The 16,143-nt window shown below is 46.9% G+C and overlaps 1 protein-coding gene across 1 annotated transcript in view; it reads left to right on the forward strand.

Moving 5' to 3' along the window:
* MYLK3 (myosin light chain kinase 3) overlaps positions 1 to 16,143 on the forward strand; it is a 22,486-nt gene continuing 6,343 nt past the window's right edge. The window contains 10 exon segments of the mRNA XM_048516188.1: positions 1 to 186; positions 1,620 to 1,710; positions 2,509 to 2,881; positions 5,808 to 5,916; positions 5,919 to 6,354; positions 7,950 to 8,055; positions 8,851 to 8,944; positions 10,878 to 10,987; positions 12,460 to 12,601; positions 14,168 to 14,238. Of these exon segments, the coding sequence (XP_048372145.1) occupies positions 25 to 186; positions 1,620 to 1,710; positions 2,509 to 2,881; positions 5,808 to 5,916; positions 5,919 to 6,354; positions 7,950 to 8,055; positions 8,851 to 8,944; positions 10,878 to 10,987; positions 12,460 to 12,601; positions 14,168 to 14,238 (1,694 nt within the window). The 5' untranslated portion in view covers positions 1 to 24.

Raw genomic sequence — 16,143 nt, forward strand, 5'->3', positions numbered from 1 at the left:
AAAGCCGTGTATCAAGACGACACAATGTACAGGGAGAGGCTGGAAAAGATGGAGGGGATGGTGGACTCGGTGGACCAAGTTGTGAAATATTTGGCAGAAACGTTAAAGAATTCTAAGGTGATAGATTTCACTCTGAAGGGTGGTGTTCCTTGGAAGACAGGGACCCCGACTGAAATCCTCAACGAGGTTAGTTGGTCTTGTCGGTCGTTCTCCATTTTTAACTTTGCCACACTGGGAATGTCTTTTTGACAGACTACAGGAAATGTGGGCTAGGGAAAGAAGGGTGGGCTTTGGGGTATATTGGTTTTGGTTATTAGGTATGTTTTTAGGAAATATTTTATATATGTATTATAATGTTTTTTATTGTTATGTCAGATGCATTTTTATATTGAGTATCCTGCCCTGGGACGTATTTGAAGGGTAGGATAGACATTTAAATAAAATAAAACAAACCCCTTTAGCCTTTATTTGCCTTGTTTAACCCTTTGGACTTTTTTAGTATCTTTGTAGCTATGTCACTCCATCCCAGATTTTCATCCCCCCCCCCTTTTTCTGAGCAGTGCACCCCAGGACTGGTTCAACCCTTGTACGTAAATGTTTTTCTTGCAAATTGTCCCAATCAGATTAAGAACAAAAGTATGAGAATTAGACTTTGACCTTGCCCTCCCTTTAATGAGGGCAGGATAGTGCATGTCTGTCCCTTTTTATTGCCACAGGAACCCTGTGAGGTAGGCTAGCTTGAGAAATAAGCCTTTTTCACATAGAAGAAGAAGAAGAAGAAGAAGAAGAAGAAGAAGAAGAAGAAGAAGAAGAAGAAGAAGAAGAAGAAGAAGAAGAAGAAGAAGAAGAGTTTGGATTTATATCCCCCCTTTCTCTCCTGTAGGAGACTCAAAGGGGCTTACAATCTCCTTGCCCTTCCCCCCTCACAACAAACACCCTGTGAGGTGGGTGGGGCTGAGAGAGCTCCGAGAAGCTGTGACTAGCCCAAGGTCACCCAGCTGGCGTGAGTGGGAGTGTACAGGCTAATCTGAATTCCCCAGATAAGCCTCCACAGCTCAGGCGGCAGAGCTGGGAATCAAACCCGGTTCCTCCAGATTAGATACACGAGCTCTTAACCTCCTACGCCACTGCTGCTCCTAGAGATCACACAGATCACACAGAGGCTGAATGTGTGTGTGGTCAGGGTGGGGTGGGATGGAGTGGGGAAGGGCATGCCACTGGGGTAGCAAACTCCACTGCTGATATTCACTTGATAGCGAGTCATGCTATCCTCAAGCCTGCTTTTGACGGGATTTCAAATACACCCAAAAATGTTCATGCATGATGGGGGGATAATTTGCATACATTCATATGATGGACTTAGAGCTCACTACGTTCAGTCTCTGTGAAAGGTTTTGTGCAAAGGTCTGCCCTGAATGATGCAAGATCATCCAGTGAACTTCAGGATAGACCCAGGATTCGAACGCATGTCTTGCCCGTCCATTTTAAGTTCCTTTGTTTTTTTCCCGAATGGCAGTTCCCGGAAAAGGTTCGCTCATTGCCTGCTTGCTTTTTAAAGGACATAAACAGGACATTTGGACAAACCAGAGTTGAACTTTCCCTTGGGTTCTGTTTCTTAGACGAAAGATAAACCAGAAGAGAAAGCGTCAAAAGGAAAGCATGTCCCCATCAAGAAAGGAATCCAGGTCGAAGACCAGAATTCCTTGGAAGGTACAGTGTATTGTTCTGACATTTCAGGGCACTTTGGGAAGACAGCTTTAGCTTAATTGACCCCAGTGTTCACTTCCAGGCAGGGGTGCGCTACATATGAAGAGGCCGGAAGCCCTTTGCACCTCTTAGGAAGTCACCCGCTGCAAATTGTGTGTGTGTGTGCGTGTGGGGGGCAGGTTCATTAAGTATTTCCTTTTGTCAGTACAGGGACAGAAGTGCTGCAAAGACACCAGGGAGAAGAAACGATTGTGTCAATTTCACCTCAAATTTCCATTTTTAACGTTCTTATTTTAAAGTTTGCATGGTTGCAAATGCATTTCTGTCCTCAGAAAATGGGATGCAGTGATACAGGAGAATGTATATAATTAATCAAATTTGTTGAAGGCTTTCACAGCCGTAATCACTAGGGCAGTGGTGGCGAATCTTTGGCACTCCAGATGTTATGGACTACAATTCCCATCAGCCTGTGCCAGCATGGCCAATTGACCATGCTGGCAGGGGCTGATGGGAATTGTAGTCCATAACATCTGGAGTGCCAAAGGTTCGCCACCACGGCACTAGGGTGTTGTGGGTTTTCCGGGTTGTATGGCTGTGGTCCGGTAGCATTTTCTCCTGACGTTTCGCCTGCATCTGTGGCTGGCATCTTCAGAGGATCTGATGGTAGTAAAGCAAGTGGAGTATATATACCTGTGGAATGTCCAGGGTGGGAGAAGGAACCATTTGCATTGGTTAACAGTGTTAAGGGTTCAGTTTGCAAGTGTAATTTGCATGTGTCAATTAATCTAATTCTCACCTTAGAAAACAAAAGGGAGAAAAAATTGGATGAACCAGACGGAGTCTGTGAAAAGGTGAACGTGACTAGAACAGATCTTTCCAATGCTGGCTCCATCCCATGTGGGAAAGAAAGGATGTCCCAGGCTGAATCGACAGAAGTTTTGGGTTGCCAACAGCAAAAAGATGCCAGTATCGGTGCCCTGGCCAAGAACGATAGCCTTTCCTGCGTCACTGGAGGCAATCTAACAGCATCAGAAACTACAGACCGAGAACCTCCGACAAAGACTGTCAGTCCAAATCCTAAGGAAAGCGAAAAGGAGGTTTCTCAACCCGTTTCTCCAACTCAGGAAGCTGCCCCGTCCACTTCCAAGTCTGGAGGGGAAGTTATACGGACAAGGTAAAGGCATGACTTTTAGAATTTCAAACTGGGAAGGAGTGAGGTCTTTTGAGAGCGTGGAGGCAGCAATCTCTCATTTTGTAGGGTTTGGGATGGGATTGGGAAGAAAAACAGCTCTCAAAGGCCCCTTCTGCCCATGCAGAATAAAGCACTTTCAATCCACTTTCACAATTGTTTGCGCTACCTCTGTTATCACAGCGATGTGACTACCCCTGTTCTTTTAATAGTTTGGATGACATTTTAATTAAATTTTTATTGGAAGATAAAGTTCCTAATACAACATATGAAGTGGCTAAATTTTTTTATGTTGCCACAGATTACGACATCCTAAGATTTAATGTATTTAGATTTTTTTTAAAAAAAATATTTATGAAACGTTTAACTTTTTACAATTGATGTGAGCTTATTTCCTTGTAATAGAATGACTGTTAATTGTTGGAAGTATATCTGCTCACTTGGATATGTTTTACTCATTTATTTTTGGGTCAATGACCGAATAAACAGACTGACTGACTAATTGTTTGCAAGTGGATTTTGCTATTCCGTCCAGTAAAATCCAGCTGCAAAGTGCATTGAAAGTGGATTGAAAGTGCATTATTCTGTGTGTGCGGAAGGGGCCAAAGACTTGCTGAGTGGTAGAAACAGAAAGTGCCAAATGGCTGTGCTAGATTGCATCTTGCTTTTGTCCAGCAGATGGAGCAAAAGCCTATAGAAATACAGTTATAGTGATTTGGTGTTGCAACCATGTTAGATTCCTTCACTGATAGACATGGGAACCAAAATTTGATCCAGATGTGGTTGATAGTTCTGGTGCCCGTCCCGACTGCTTTGATGCAAGAGGCCCATGACAGGCTTATTGCCTCATTGTCTTAAGTCAGTAATTTGCTGTGAGAAATGAATTCAATTACAGATTCCTCTGAATCCAAAGGACCTCCATTTCCATGGGAGGTTTCCTGCTGCTTCTCTGCATGATTAACTACACACCCCCATTTCACAGAGGGAAACAGGGATGCAGAAATATCACTCTAGCTCTCATATTGAGAATTATTCTCCTTGTATCTTCTCAAAGTGTGGCTGAAATTAGAAAAAAAAATGCCCCTGGTGTCAAAAATGTTGGGGAAACCATGCTGTAAGTATTTCAAGAACCGGGACTTATCTGATGCATGCTTCCTCCCCCGGTTCATGATAGTTTAATTGACTGCCACTTTTGTTACCAGCCCGAATTTATGGGGAATTCTGTGCATTGTGCAGGGACTAGATGACTTTTGGGTTGCCTTTGAGCTCCAAGTTTCTAAGGTTGTGTTGCTAAGATAATATTCAAACAAACAAACAAACAAACCCCCCTGAGACTGGCTCCCAAACAGAGAGATAGGGGTTAAAGTGTTGTCTAGATTCAGGGCCCCATGTTTGAATCCCCGCTGTGCCACGGAAGCTTGCTAGGGTCAGTCACGCCTCTCAGCCAGGCTACCCCAAAGGGTGGTTTTGAGGATAAAATGGAGGAGAGGAGGACAGTGTTGTAGGCTGCATTGGATTCCCACTGGGGAGAAAGGCGGGGTATAAATGTGATAAACAAATAGTGAAATCCTGCCGATTCTCCTCCAATGGGAAGGGCCTGCACTAGCAAAATTGATCTGTGGGATTCAGCCGAGTAGTTGGCGTGCTTCCCTTTAAACCCAACCACGATGACCCACCAGTAACAACATTTCGCCATGAAGAGGAGCCTGGGCCGAATCTCAGTATCGTTTTCAATACGGCGATGAATTGCTTCTAAACTCACCCCTGCCTGCTGTAATGCATGTGGAAGTGCTGTTCAGGGCATACAGCAGGGTGTGTGGTGGTGGTGATGGGGAAGCTGGTTGGCGCCATCGCTGCCGGTTTCAAGTTGGCAACTAAAGCAGTTCCTCAGTGGGACAGAATTCCTTGGAAGGTGGGAGGGCTCTCCTTCTTAGGAGGACTTTAAGCAGAGGCTAGATGGCCACCTGACAGCCATGTTGATTCTGTGAATGCAGGCAGATCATGAGAGGGAGGGCAGAAAGGGAGGAGCCGGTGTTGGCTCTCATAGCCCTTTCTAATATGTCCAAGGCAGAGGTGGGATCCAGCAGGTTCTCACCAGTTCCCGAGAGTGGGTTACTAATTATTTGTGTGTGCCAAGAGGGGGTTACTAATTGGGTCTGCTTTTCCGTTAGAAATTCCATTAGGTCCAAAAATCATAAAGTCCTGTTGTTTCCTATGTGGCTGGTTAGTGAAGGTAGAAAACGGGATAATTCTCCCTGTTGGGCTGTTTTAAAAAACATGTTTTAGAAATATGGTAAAGTTCCTTGTTTAAGGAAAGTATCCTTCTTTTGATTTCTAGAAACAAAATTAAGTATTTGAAAGTATGAAGTATTGGACAGGCAGTCAATTAGAGGAGAAGTAGTTGTTTCTGTTGGCAGTAGACGATAGGACTTGCTATAATGAGTTTAAATTATGGACAGAAAGATACCAGCTGGAAATTAGGAACTTTTTTTTTTACAGTAAGAGTTTTTTACAGTAACAGAGAAATTATTAATGCCCCCCCCCCCCGGAATGCCTGACCACGCCCCCGTTGTGCCCCATCCCGCCCCATTGGCACTATGCCACTGTTTGAATCCCACCACCATGGGAACTTGTTACTAACATTTTTGGATCCCACCACTGGTCCAAGGTAATGATAATTGCCACTTTGGGGTCAGAAAGGAACTTTCCTCCTAGCTAGATGGGCCCAGGGATGTTGGAAGGGTTTTTGCCTTTTTGCAGGGCATAGAGCAGGGGTCACTGGGGAATGGGGGAGAAGCTAGTTGTGAATTTCCATCATTGTGCAGGGGAGCTGGACTAGATGACCTCTAAGATCCCTTCCCGTCCAAGTGTTGGCATGGCAGCTTGGAGCTGAAACAGGTTTGCTTTGCAGAATTTCCATCAACGTCCAAATGAGCGACACTCAAGTGAAGCCTCCAAAGAGCCAACAAGGAAACGTCGGAGGGGGCCACACCGGCAAAATCCCCAGAGCCGCTCTGCCCTTCGGCCTCCACCTCTGGCAGGTGAAGGAACGAAACGTTGCCCGGACTTCTTTAAGGGTAAGCAGGCCTCTAAGAGCGGCAGGACTGATCCCTCCCAAGGCAGAAAAGGGGCCACGTTTTCGGACAAGCCAGGTGAGCGGACGCCTCAGCTGGGGGATCCGCAGCCGCTTGCGAAGGCCGAGGAGAAAGGAGACCTGAAAGGCAAGATGGCCGGCTCCATTGCAAAGGATTCTGGGAAAGATCTGGGAGCCACAGTGAAAAGGTCCAAAGAAGGGGCAACGATGAGGAAAGACTCTGTAAAAGATGGCAAACTGGAGACTGTAGAACCCGGCGGCGCCCCTGCAGCGCAGCAGGAAAGTGGATCCAGTCAGCATGCAGGGAAACCATCCGGAAACAGCGCTTTGGTGGAATCGGGTAAAATTGAAGAAGTGATCATTGGTAAGTTATTGGCAAGCAAGCCTATGCATACAGCTACTGCACATCTGAAACTGCGGGGGTACGTTTCTGTATGCCTGCGCAGCTACGCATGTGTTGCGGGAAATTTAAAAAAAATAGAGAAGCGTCTCCATGCAAAGGCGTGAAAACAATCCGGGTTGTTTCCATGGGCTCCAATTGCTGCCTGTGAATGAACGGGAACAGGGAAAACATGCTCCTTTATAATGACTACAGCCCATTATACATTTGCTGTGTGGAATTCCCGCTCCTCTTCATGAAGCCGGCTGGGTGACCTTGAAACTTTCCCTGACAATACGTGGTGTAGTGGTTAAGCTTGGTAGACTCTAATCTGGAGATCTGGGTTTGATTCATGTAAACGGCAGACTCTTATCTGGTGAACCAGATTTGTTTCCCTGCTCCTCCTCATGAAGCCTGCTGGGTGATCTTGGGGTCAGGAAGGAACAGTCCTCTCAGAACTTTCTCAACCCACTTCCCTCACAAGGTGCCTGTTGTGGGGAGAGGAGTTTATAAACCCCTTTTGAGACTCCTTATAGGAGAGGAGGAGAAGAAGAAGAAGAAAAGAAGAAGATTTATATTCCCTCTTTCTCTCCTGTAGGAGACTCAAAGGGGCTTACAATCTCCTTGCCCTTCCCCCCTCACAACAAACACTCTGTGAGGTGGGTGGGGCTGAGAGAGCTCCGAGAAGCTGTGACTAGCCCAAGGTCACCCAGCTGGCGTGTGTGGGAGTGTACAGGCTAATCTGAATTCCTCAGATAAGCCTCCACAACTCAAGCAGCAGAGCTGGGAATCAAACCCGGTTCCTCCAGATCAGAGTGCACCTGCTCTTAGCCACTGCTCTTAGCCACTATGCCACTGCTACTCCCAAATCCAAACTCCTCTTCTTTTTAACCACAGTAAATACAGCATTGTTGCACCAGAGTGGCAATACAGCCTCCTTTGGATTGAGTCATAAGAGAACGGATTTAATGAGGAAGAGAGCCTCATCATTTCAGATGCTAAAGAGAGCCAGCGTGGTGTAGTGGTTAAGAGCAGGTGCACTCTAATCTGGAGAACTGGGTTTAATTCCCTGCTCTGCCACCTGAGCTGTAAAGGCTTATCTGGTGAACCAGATTAGCTTCTATCCTCCAACACACGCCAGCTGGGTGACCTTGGGATAGTCACAGTTCTTCAGAGCTCTCTCAGCCCCACCCACCTCACAGGGTGTTTGTTGTGTGGGGAGGGGCGGGGAAGGGAAAGGAGATTGTAAGCCCCTTTGGGTCTCCTTACAGAAGAGAAAGGGGGGGGGGATATACATCAAAACGATTCTTCTTCTTCTAAATAGTATTATTATTACCGGTACATGTCCATGTGTTTGCAGAGATGCAGGTCTGTCTGGGTTTTCTTTCCTGTTCTTGGGTGCAGTTACTTGGATGTACTCTTAAGTGGTTGGAAAGCTGCATCTCCCGTGTATTTATTTAATCCTTTTGGCTGCGTTTTGATACATCCCCTTTGCGACGTGCGGGCAAAATAAATCAAACTTTGTGAGCAGGCTGTCTGCTGCCAAACTGGATAAATGCAACGGCTGTTGCTTTTTGCAGATGACAGCCCTCCGCCCCCTGCTCCGTTCCAGCATCGCATCGTCAGCATCAAGCAAACCGAGGTGTCAGCGGCCTATTTGGTTTGCCATCATGAAGTCTTGGGAGGGTAAGTGTGGCTGCATGCATTTGGCAAAATGTTCCCTGCATCTGAAATATTAAAAGAAACAATAGCTTGTTTTTAAATCAGGGTGTAGTGGTTAGGAGCAGGTGGATTCTAATATGGAGAATCGGGTTTGATTCCCCACTCCTCCACCTGAGTGGCAGAGGCTTATCTGGTGAACCAGCTGTGCTGCCACATTCCTGCTGGATTACCTTGGGCTAGTCACAGTTCTCTCTGAACTCTCTCAGCCCCATCTGCCTCACAAGGCATCTGTTGTGGGGAGAGGAAGGGAAAGGAGCTTCTAAGCCACGTTGAGTCTCCTTACAGGAGAGAAAGGTGGGATATAAATCCAAACTCCTCTTCTTCCTCTTCTTCATGTCATTTAGAAAACAAGCCAATTTGCCCCTAAATATCTGCATGGCTGTAACTTTAGTTAATGCATTGCTGAAGGACAGAAGACGAGGAATGTGCAGTTACGGTCTGAAAGGAGACTGTGCAGTTACGGTCTGAAAGGAGACTAGAGTTGGGTCGTCATAGCATCGCAAATGGAGGGAACCAAGCGGGAGGTAATATTTTAACATAATCACTGAGCAACTGGCTGGAAAGATCAAGAGTAATCCTCCCTAAGCCGGGAGAAAGAGGAGCTCCCATGCTCCTGACCTCCCGATTCTGTTCGCTTTGTACCAGGTTATTTTTAATTGACGATAAGAATAGTTCCTCTCTAGAGGCGACTGCAGATCTTTGTCCCCTAAGCCATTTTCCCTTTGGGCTTCATTATGTGTCTTCTCCATCCATCAACAGGGGGCGTTTTGGTCAAGTCCACAAGTGCACAGAAAAGTCAACCGGGCTGTGTCTCGCGGCCAAGATCATCAAGGTCAAAGCAGCAAAGGAAAGGGTAAGGAGCCGTCCTCTAGTCAAACAAAGAAGGATGCGGAGGGTTTCCAGCACGTTATGGAATCAGCACAAATGGATGCTTCTGGGCATTGCTATGTGGTGGTTTGGATCCCAATTCAATTGGCAATTTCCACATATTAGAAGAGGAGTTTGGATTTATATCCTGCCTTTCTCTCCTGTAAGGAGACTCAAGGTGGCTTACAAGCTCCTTTCCCTTCCTCTCCCCACCACAGACACCTTGTGAGGTAGGTGGGGCTGAGAGAGTTCTGAGAGAACCGTGACTAGTCCAAGGTCACCCAGCAGGAATGCAAAGGTGCAGAAACACATCTGGTTCACCAGATAAGCCTCTGCCACTCAGGTGGAGGAGTGGGGAATCAAACCCGGTTCTCCAGATTAGAATCCACCTGCCCTTAACCACTACACCACGCTGGCTCTCAATTACCCCCTTATTACATTACCCTTTTCCGCTGCAAACCCGCCTGTAACGTTTGTCAACGTCCCATCCCCTTCAGCATTTTGTGGAAATCAGTCAGCTGCAGTGAAGAGGGCAAGCCAGGAAAACGTCATTCTGCTGCCCAATGTTTAGAAAAAGCATAAGCTCTCTACAGGCGTGCTTAAAAGATTGAACAGCAAAAGCTGGCCGAATCCTGACGGATGAGATCAGGTGACTCCTGACTCTCTTAGATGAACTGCAAGCAAGCTGCGACTCTACTGAGTGACGGTTCTGTGACTTCAGCAAAGCAAATGCTGACTCTGCAGCAAGGCACAACGGGGTTTGATCGCAAATGTTAGTCTGACCGTTTTCAAGCTCTGGGGTTCCTTAAAAGCTCCAGGGATTGTCAACAGGAAGCTCAGCAATGGCAGACACGTCTCTTCGAAGGACAGCTTGTCTCCCTGGCTGCTGATCCACCGAAGTGCCCAACTGTTGGTGTTTGAGGGTGCGAGGCCAACACTGGTCACCCACCTTCCAGCATTATAGCAAAAGGTCAAGTGGCCAGTCCATGCACCAATCAGGAACACGCCTCCTCCCCTATGACCTATGACCCTACCCATGCACTGACTCTGGTCATCTTCAGAGCTCCAGCTTTTATAGCCCCGTCATCTTAAGAGATTTATCTATCTACCTCTGCTGGCGTCTTTCACCAACAGCTGAAGACTGTTGAAGACTTTTTATTTTGTTTGGTATCTGCTGCCACAGGAGGTGGTGATGGCCACTAACCTGGATAGCTTTAAAAGGGGCTTGGACAGATTTATGGAGAAGTCGATTTATGGCTACCAATCTTGATCCTCTTTGATCTGAGATTGCAAATGCCTTAACAGTCCAGGTGCTCGGGAGCAACAGCCGCAAAAGGCCATTGCTTTCACATCTTGCATGTGAGCTCCCAAAGGCACCTGGTGGGCCACTGCGAGTAGCAGAGAGCTGGACTAGATGGACTTTGGTCTGATCCAGCTGGCTTGTTCTTATGGTCTTACGTTCTTAACCCCTCCCCCCAAGCAATCATGATTGGTCCTCCTTCTAGTGATGTTTGTTTGTGTTTTTAACTGAGTTGTTTTTATCATTTTAGCTATCTTTTAAATGGCTCACATGTTTTGTTCATATATTGTTGTATTTATATAACATTCTTGCATTCCATTTACTTCTCCAGTGTATTTTGAGGCCAGGGTAGGTTAACTTTTCTTCCGTGTTTCCCCCGCTTTGACTCTCAACATTTCTTGCTTGGTCCTCCTTAGGGCAATGTTGGGTTTGCTTTCAGTTAATGCACAAAGTTTCATTTTTTGTATGACCACGGGGTTCACTGAGCATGAAGACATCCACATCTAATCTTTATGAGGCCAGGATTTGATTATTTAGTTATAGCATATAGTGATGATGATAATCATAAAGCTAACCTACCATTGCTAAGGCTAACAATATCTAATTTCTGATATTTCAGGAAGAAGTGAAAAACGAAATAAACATCATGAACCAGCTCAACCACGTGAACTTGATCCAGCTGTATGATGCTTTTGAATGCAAGAACAACCTCACTTTAATCATGGAATAGTGAGTCCTAAATGTTCTCGGGGTACTCTAACTACTACATCATGTTTAAGTTCTGCTGCTATTCTGCATTGGTTAGACCTCACCTGGAATATTGTGTACAGTTCTGGGCACCACAATTCAAGAAGGATATTGACAAGCTGGAACGGGGCCAGGGGAGGGCAACCAAAATGGTAAAAGGTCTGGAATTCATGCCCTACGAGGAGAGACTTAGGGAGCTGGGGATGTTTAGTTTGGTGAAGAGAAGGTTAAGGATACCTGATAGCCATGCTTAGATATCTGAAGGGATGTTGTGTTGGTGAGGGAGCAAGCTGTTTTCTGATGTTCCAGAGACCAGGACCAGGAGTGATGGGTCCAAGGTGAAGCAAAAGAGATTCCACCTAAACATTAGGAAGAACTTTCTGACTGTCAGGGCTGTTCGACAGTGGAATGCGCTACCTCAGAGTGTGGTGGAGTCTCCTTCTTTGGAGGTTTTTAAAGAGAGGCTGGATGGCCATCTGTCGGGAGAGCTTTGATTGTGTGTTCCTGCATGACGGGGGAATTGGGGTTGATGGCCCCTGGGGTCTCTTCCAACTCTATGATTCTACTTTCATTTGCATATTGCATTTTCATTTGTATTGTTTGCATATTGTTTGGGCGAGCTTCCAAAAAAGGTGGAAAATACCATCAAGTTGCAGCCAACTGATGGCAACCCTGCAGGGTAATCAAAGAAAGAGACGAACAGTGGTGGTTTGCCGTTGCTTGTCTCTGCATAGTGACCCTGGTATTCTTTGGTGGTCTTGTGTCCAAGTACTAACCGGAGCTGACTCTGCATAGCTTCTGAAATCTGACATGATCAGGTTAGCCCAGTGATGGTGAACCTTTTCAAGACCAAGTGCCCAAATTGCAACCCAAGTGCCAACATGGCAATTTAACCTGAATACTGAGGTTTTAATTTAGAAAAAACGGTTGGCTCCGAGGCGTGCGTTACTCAGGAGTAAGCTTGGTGGTAGTCATTAGCTTTGCTTTGAAGCAACCATGCAACTCTTCAAACCGGCGAATCACTACCGTAGGAGGGTTTACTCAGAAGCAAGCCCCATTGCCAGCAACCAAGCTTACTCCCATGTAAAGGATCTCGCTTTAGTTCTTTGCATAAGAATCAGTGGGGATTAACAGCGCTTAGCAGGGTTACTTACACTGATTCCCCAAAACTAGGTCTTAGGTTTAATGCCAATAATCGAGCCCAGTGGCCCAGGCCAGCCTAGATGTGTGGGGAGGGGGGCGATTTCCCCCCCACATGATGAACTCTGTTTGCGCGTGCCCACAGAGAGGGCTCTGAGTGCCACCTCTGGCACCCGTGCCATAGGTTCGCCACCACTGGGCTAGCCTGAGCCATCCAGGTCTGGGTTTTCAAGAAATGCAAAGTGAAAAAAAAAGCAGCAGATGGAGCTAATGTGAAAATATCTATTTCCTTGCCTGCTTTTTGTCTATGTTAGTGTTGATGGAGGTGAACTGTTTGACCGGATCACAGACGAAGCCTACCATCTGACTGAACTGGACGCTATCCTGTTTACTAAGCAAATATGTGAAGGAATCCACTACCTCCATCAACAATACATTCTTCATCTCGACCTCAAGGTAATGGGCATTCTCAACGGGCATTCTCAACTGATTCTCAACGGGCATTCAGAGATGGTCATGTCTAAATGCACCAGCAATTCCCGGCAAAATCTGTTGAGAAATGTATTATCGAAGGCTTTCACGGCCGGATTCAACTGGTTGTGGTGGGTTTTCCAGACTGTGTGGCCGTGGTCTGGTAGATCTTGTTCCTAACATTTCGACTGCATCTGTGGCTGGCATCTGGACACAGTTTGAAGAAGAAGAGTCTGGATTTATATCCCCCCTTTCTCTCCTGTAGGAGACTCAAAGGGGCTTACAATCTCCTTGCCCTTCCCCTCTCACAACAAACACCCTGTGTGGTAGGTGGGGCTGAGAGAGCTCTGAGAAGCTGTGACTAGCCCAAGGTCATCCAGCTGGCATGTGTGGGAGTGTACAGGCTAATCTGAATTCCCCAGATAAAACTCCACAACTCAAGCGGCAGAGCTGGGAATCAAACCCAGTTCCTCCAGATCAGAGTGATCCTGCTCTTAGCCACTACTCTTAGCCACTAAGCCACTGTGTAACAGACTTCCATCTGTGATACACCTCTGAAGATGCCAGCCACAGATGGGGCCTATAATGCAGAATGAGTTTCTGGGTTCCTCCTGGCCACCAGACCGGGATGGAAGGGTAGAGATGACAGGTCCAGGCTGGGAAACTTTTAAAGATCCAAGTGCAGTAGCACCTTAAAGTCCAGACAGATTTCTGGGGTAGAAGCTACTGAAGGAAGTTTTGGCTCTGGAAGCTCATACCCTGAAAATCTTGTTGGTCTCCAAGACGCTACCAGACTTGAGTCTGGCTCTTCTACACACAGCTATCCACCCAGAGGTGGGATCCAGCAGGTTCTCACCAGTTCTTGAGAGTGGGTTACTAATTATTTGTGTGTGCCGAGAGGGGATTACTAATTGGGTCTGCTTTTCTGTTAGAAATTCCATTAGGTCCAAAAATCATGAAGTCCTGTTGTTTCCTATGTGGCTGGTTAGCGAAGGTAGAAAACAGGATAATTCTCCCTGTTGGGCTGTTTTAAAAACATGTTTTAGAAATATGGTAAAGTTCCTTGTTTAAGCAAAGTATCCTTCTTTTGATTTCTAGAAACAAAATTAAGTATTTGAAAGTATGAAGTATTTGACAGGCAGTCAATTAGAGGAGACAATAGGACTTGCTATAATGAGTTTAAATTATGGACAGAAAGATACCAGCTGGAAATTAGGAACTTTTTTTTTACAGTAAGAGTTTTTTACAGTAACAGAGAAATTATTAATGCCCCGCCCCCGGAATGCCCGCCTCTGCCCCCGTCGTGCCCCGCCCAGCCCCATTGGTGCTACGCCACTGTTTGAATCCCACCACCATGGGAACCTGTTACTAAAATTTTTGGATCCCACCACTGTATCCACCTGCAACTATCTTTGGAGCAAGGCAGGCAGCAGCTGTCAGTCTGTCAGACATAAGTGACATGTAGCAGGCTGGAGATTAAAACCGATTCCAGATCTGGAAAGTTTGAAGACAAAAGTTCTGTGTCACTTTGGCGTGCTCTTTTCTTTGCAGCCCGAGAATATCCTCTGTGTGAATCACACTGGGAACCAGATCAAAATAATCGATTTTGGACTAGCAAGAAGGTAAAACACTTGGGTCTTCTTCTTTTTAATATATTGTTCTCATTTATGCCCCCCACCCCACCCCCCCACCCCAGACCTGCAGTAGATTTAAATCAGTTTCCAGGTTTTGCAGGCCTGTGTGAAAGCTGACTTAAATCCAGTGCTCGTCACAGACAAATCACATAAAGTGTGCTAAGTGGCTGGCATCTGATGTGAAAGGTGTTCACACATGTTCAGGCAGCTGGGTCTGGTAGTTGGAGTCTAAAGACCTGATCCAAATGGGGCACAGGTGTCAAACTAGCAGCCCTCCAGATGTCATGGACTACAGTTCCCATCATCCCTGCCGGCATCATGCTGGCAGGGGATGATGGGAACTGTAGTCCATGACATCTGGAGGGCCACGAGTTTGACACCTATGAAATGGGGGATGGAAAGGCCTGTGGGAACAGCAGAGGGCCACACCATCTTCTTTGCCCACCCTGCCTGTGCTGGGGAGGGGGAAGGGAAGCAAAGATGCTGGAATGCAGGTGCCAGGGGCGTACCGCCCAGGGGGAGATATGGGGTCAAGTGTCCCTGGGCTGTGGCCATTTAGTCATGTTGTGGGGGGGGTGGAAAATCGCCCCACACCACACACCCCTCCTCCTTCCCCCCTGGTCCATTCACTGACTTCAAGACCTGGTGCCAAAAAAGTTGTTTGATTGTGATGAGGGAGCCGCCCATCCTCGGGCAAGCGGGCAGGTGGGAAGCTCAGATTTTGCACCGAGCTACATTTTCCCTAGATATGCCTCTGGGTGCCACACAGCTTTGTGGTCGCCAAACCTGCAAGTGGCTTTTGGTCAGGAGATATGCCAGTGTCTAAGCCACAGGTGTCAAACTTGCGGCCCTCCAGATGTTATGGACTACAGTTCCCATCATCCCCTGCCAGCATGATGCTGGCACGGGATGATGGGAACTGTAGTCCATGACATCTGGAGGGTCGTGAGTTTGACACCTATGGTCTAAGCCAGGGGTAGGGAACCTGCGGCTCTCCAGATGTTCAGGAACTACAATTCCCATCAGCCTCTGTCAGCATGGCCAATTGACCATGCTGGCAGGGGCTGATGGGAATTGTAGTTCCTGAACATCTGGAGAGCCGCAGGTTCCCTACCCCTGGTCTAAGCACATGCCGACCCGGGGGCGGGGACGATGCCGGCGGGCTGGAGTCATTCCTGAAGGTGGAGGCTACTTGAGTTGGTGTCCACTGGCCTTCTAGCCTGGGAATGCCCCCCCCGCCCGCTTTGCTGCAGCTGACTTGAGCCACCAGAAAGTGTGGCGGAGGCCTGTTTAGTCCATGGGGCTATTAGGGCAGCAGGAGCGTTTTTAATTTTGCTCCTTTCTGTGCCACCTGAAATCCCTTTGGAGGTGGTGTGGCACTACCTTGGCGGCACCATTCCCAGTCGCTGCAAAGCTCCCCCCTGCTCCGCATTGGGCTGTAAGGGCTGGATCCAGTGCAAAATTTCCACTCCTGCTTGAGCTTTTGCACAGGCAGAAACATAAGGAAAAGACTAGCTTAGCTGCTTGCTTCAAGTCAAGCTGACAGTACCCCTACTTGTGTTTCTGCCAGTGTCTGATTTTGTGCGATCAATTTCTGGGCACTATAATACGAAGGAAAGGAAATGCTAGGTGTTGTGAAAGATCTTATGCAAACTCAACGGTGCTAAGTCCATTAACGTCTGTATTTATGCACTGCTGGTGCCTATAGCCAGAGGACTCCATCTGAATATCTGCACGCGGTTCTTCCCTCCCACAAATATATGCAAAAATGCTTCATTGGCATGATCGACATGGGTTTCAGCTTTCCTTTCTGGTTTAGAATTCTGAAGAGTTAAAAAATAATAATCTTCTCACTCTTTGGAATAGTCCGTGTGACTTTTGGGAGGAACGTTC

The sequence above is a fragment of the Sphaerodactylus townsendi genome, linkage group LG14, assembly GCF_021028975.2.
Source record: "Sphaerodactylus townsendi isolate TG3544 linkage group LG14, MPM_Stown_v2.3, whole genome shotgun sequence".
Classification (NCBI taxonomy): Eukaryota; Metazoa; Chordata; class Lepidosauria; order Squamata; family Sphaerodactylidae; genus Sphaerodactylus; species Sphaerodactylus townsendi.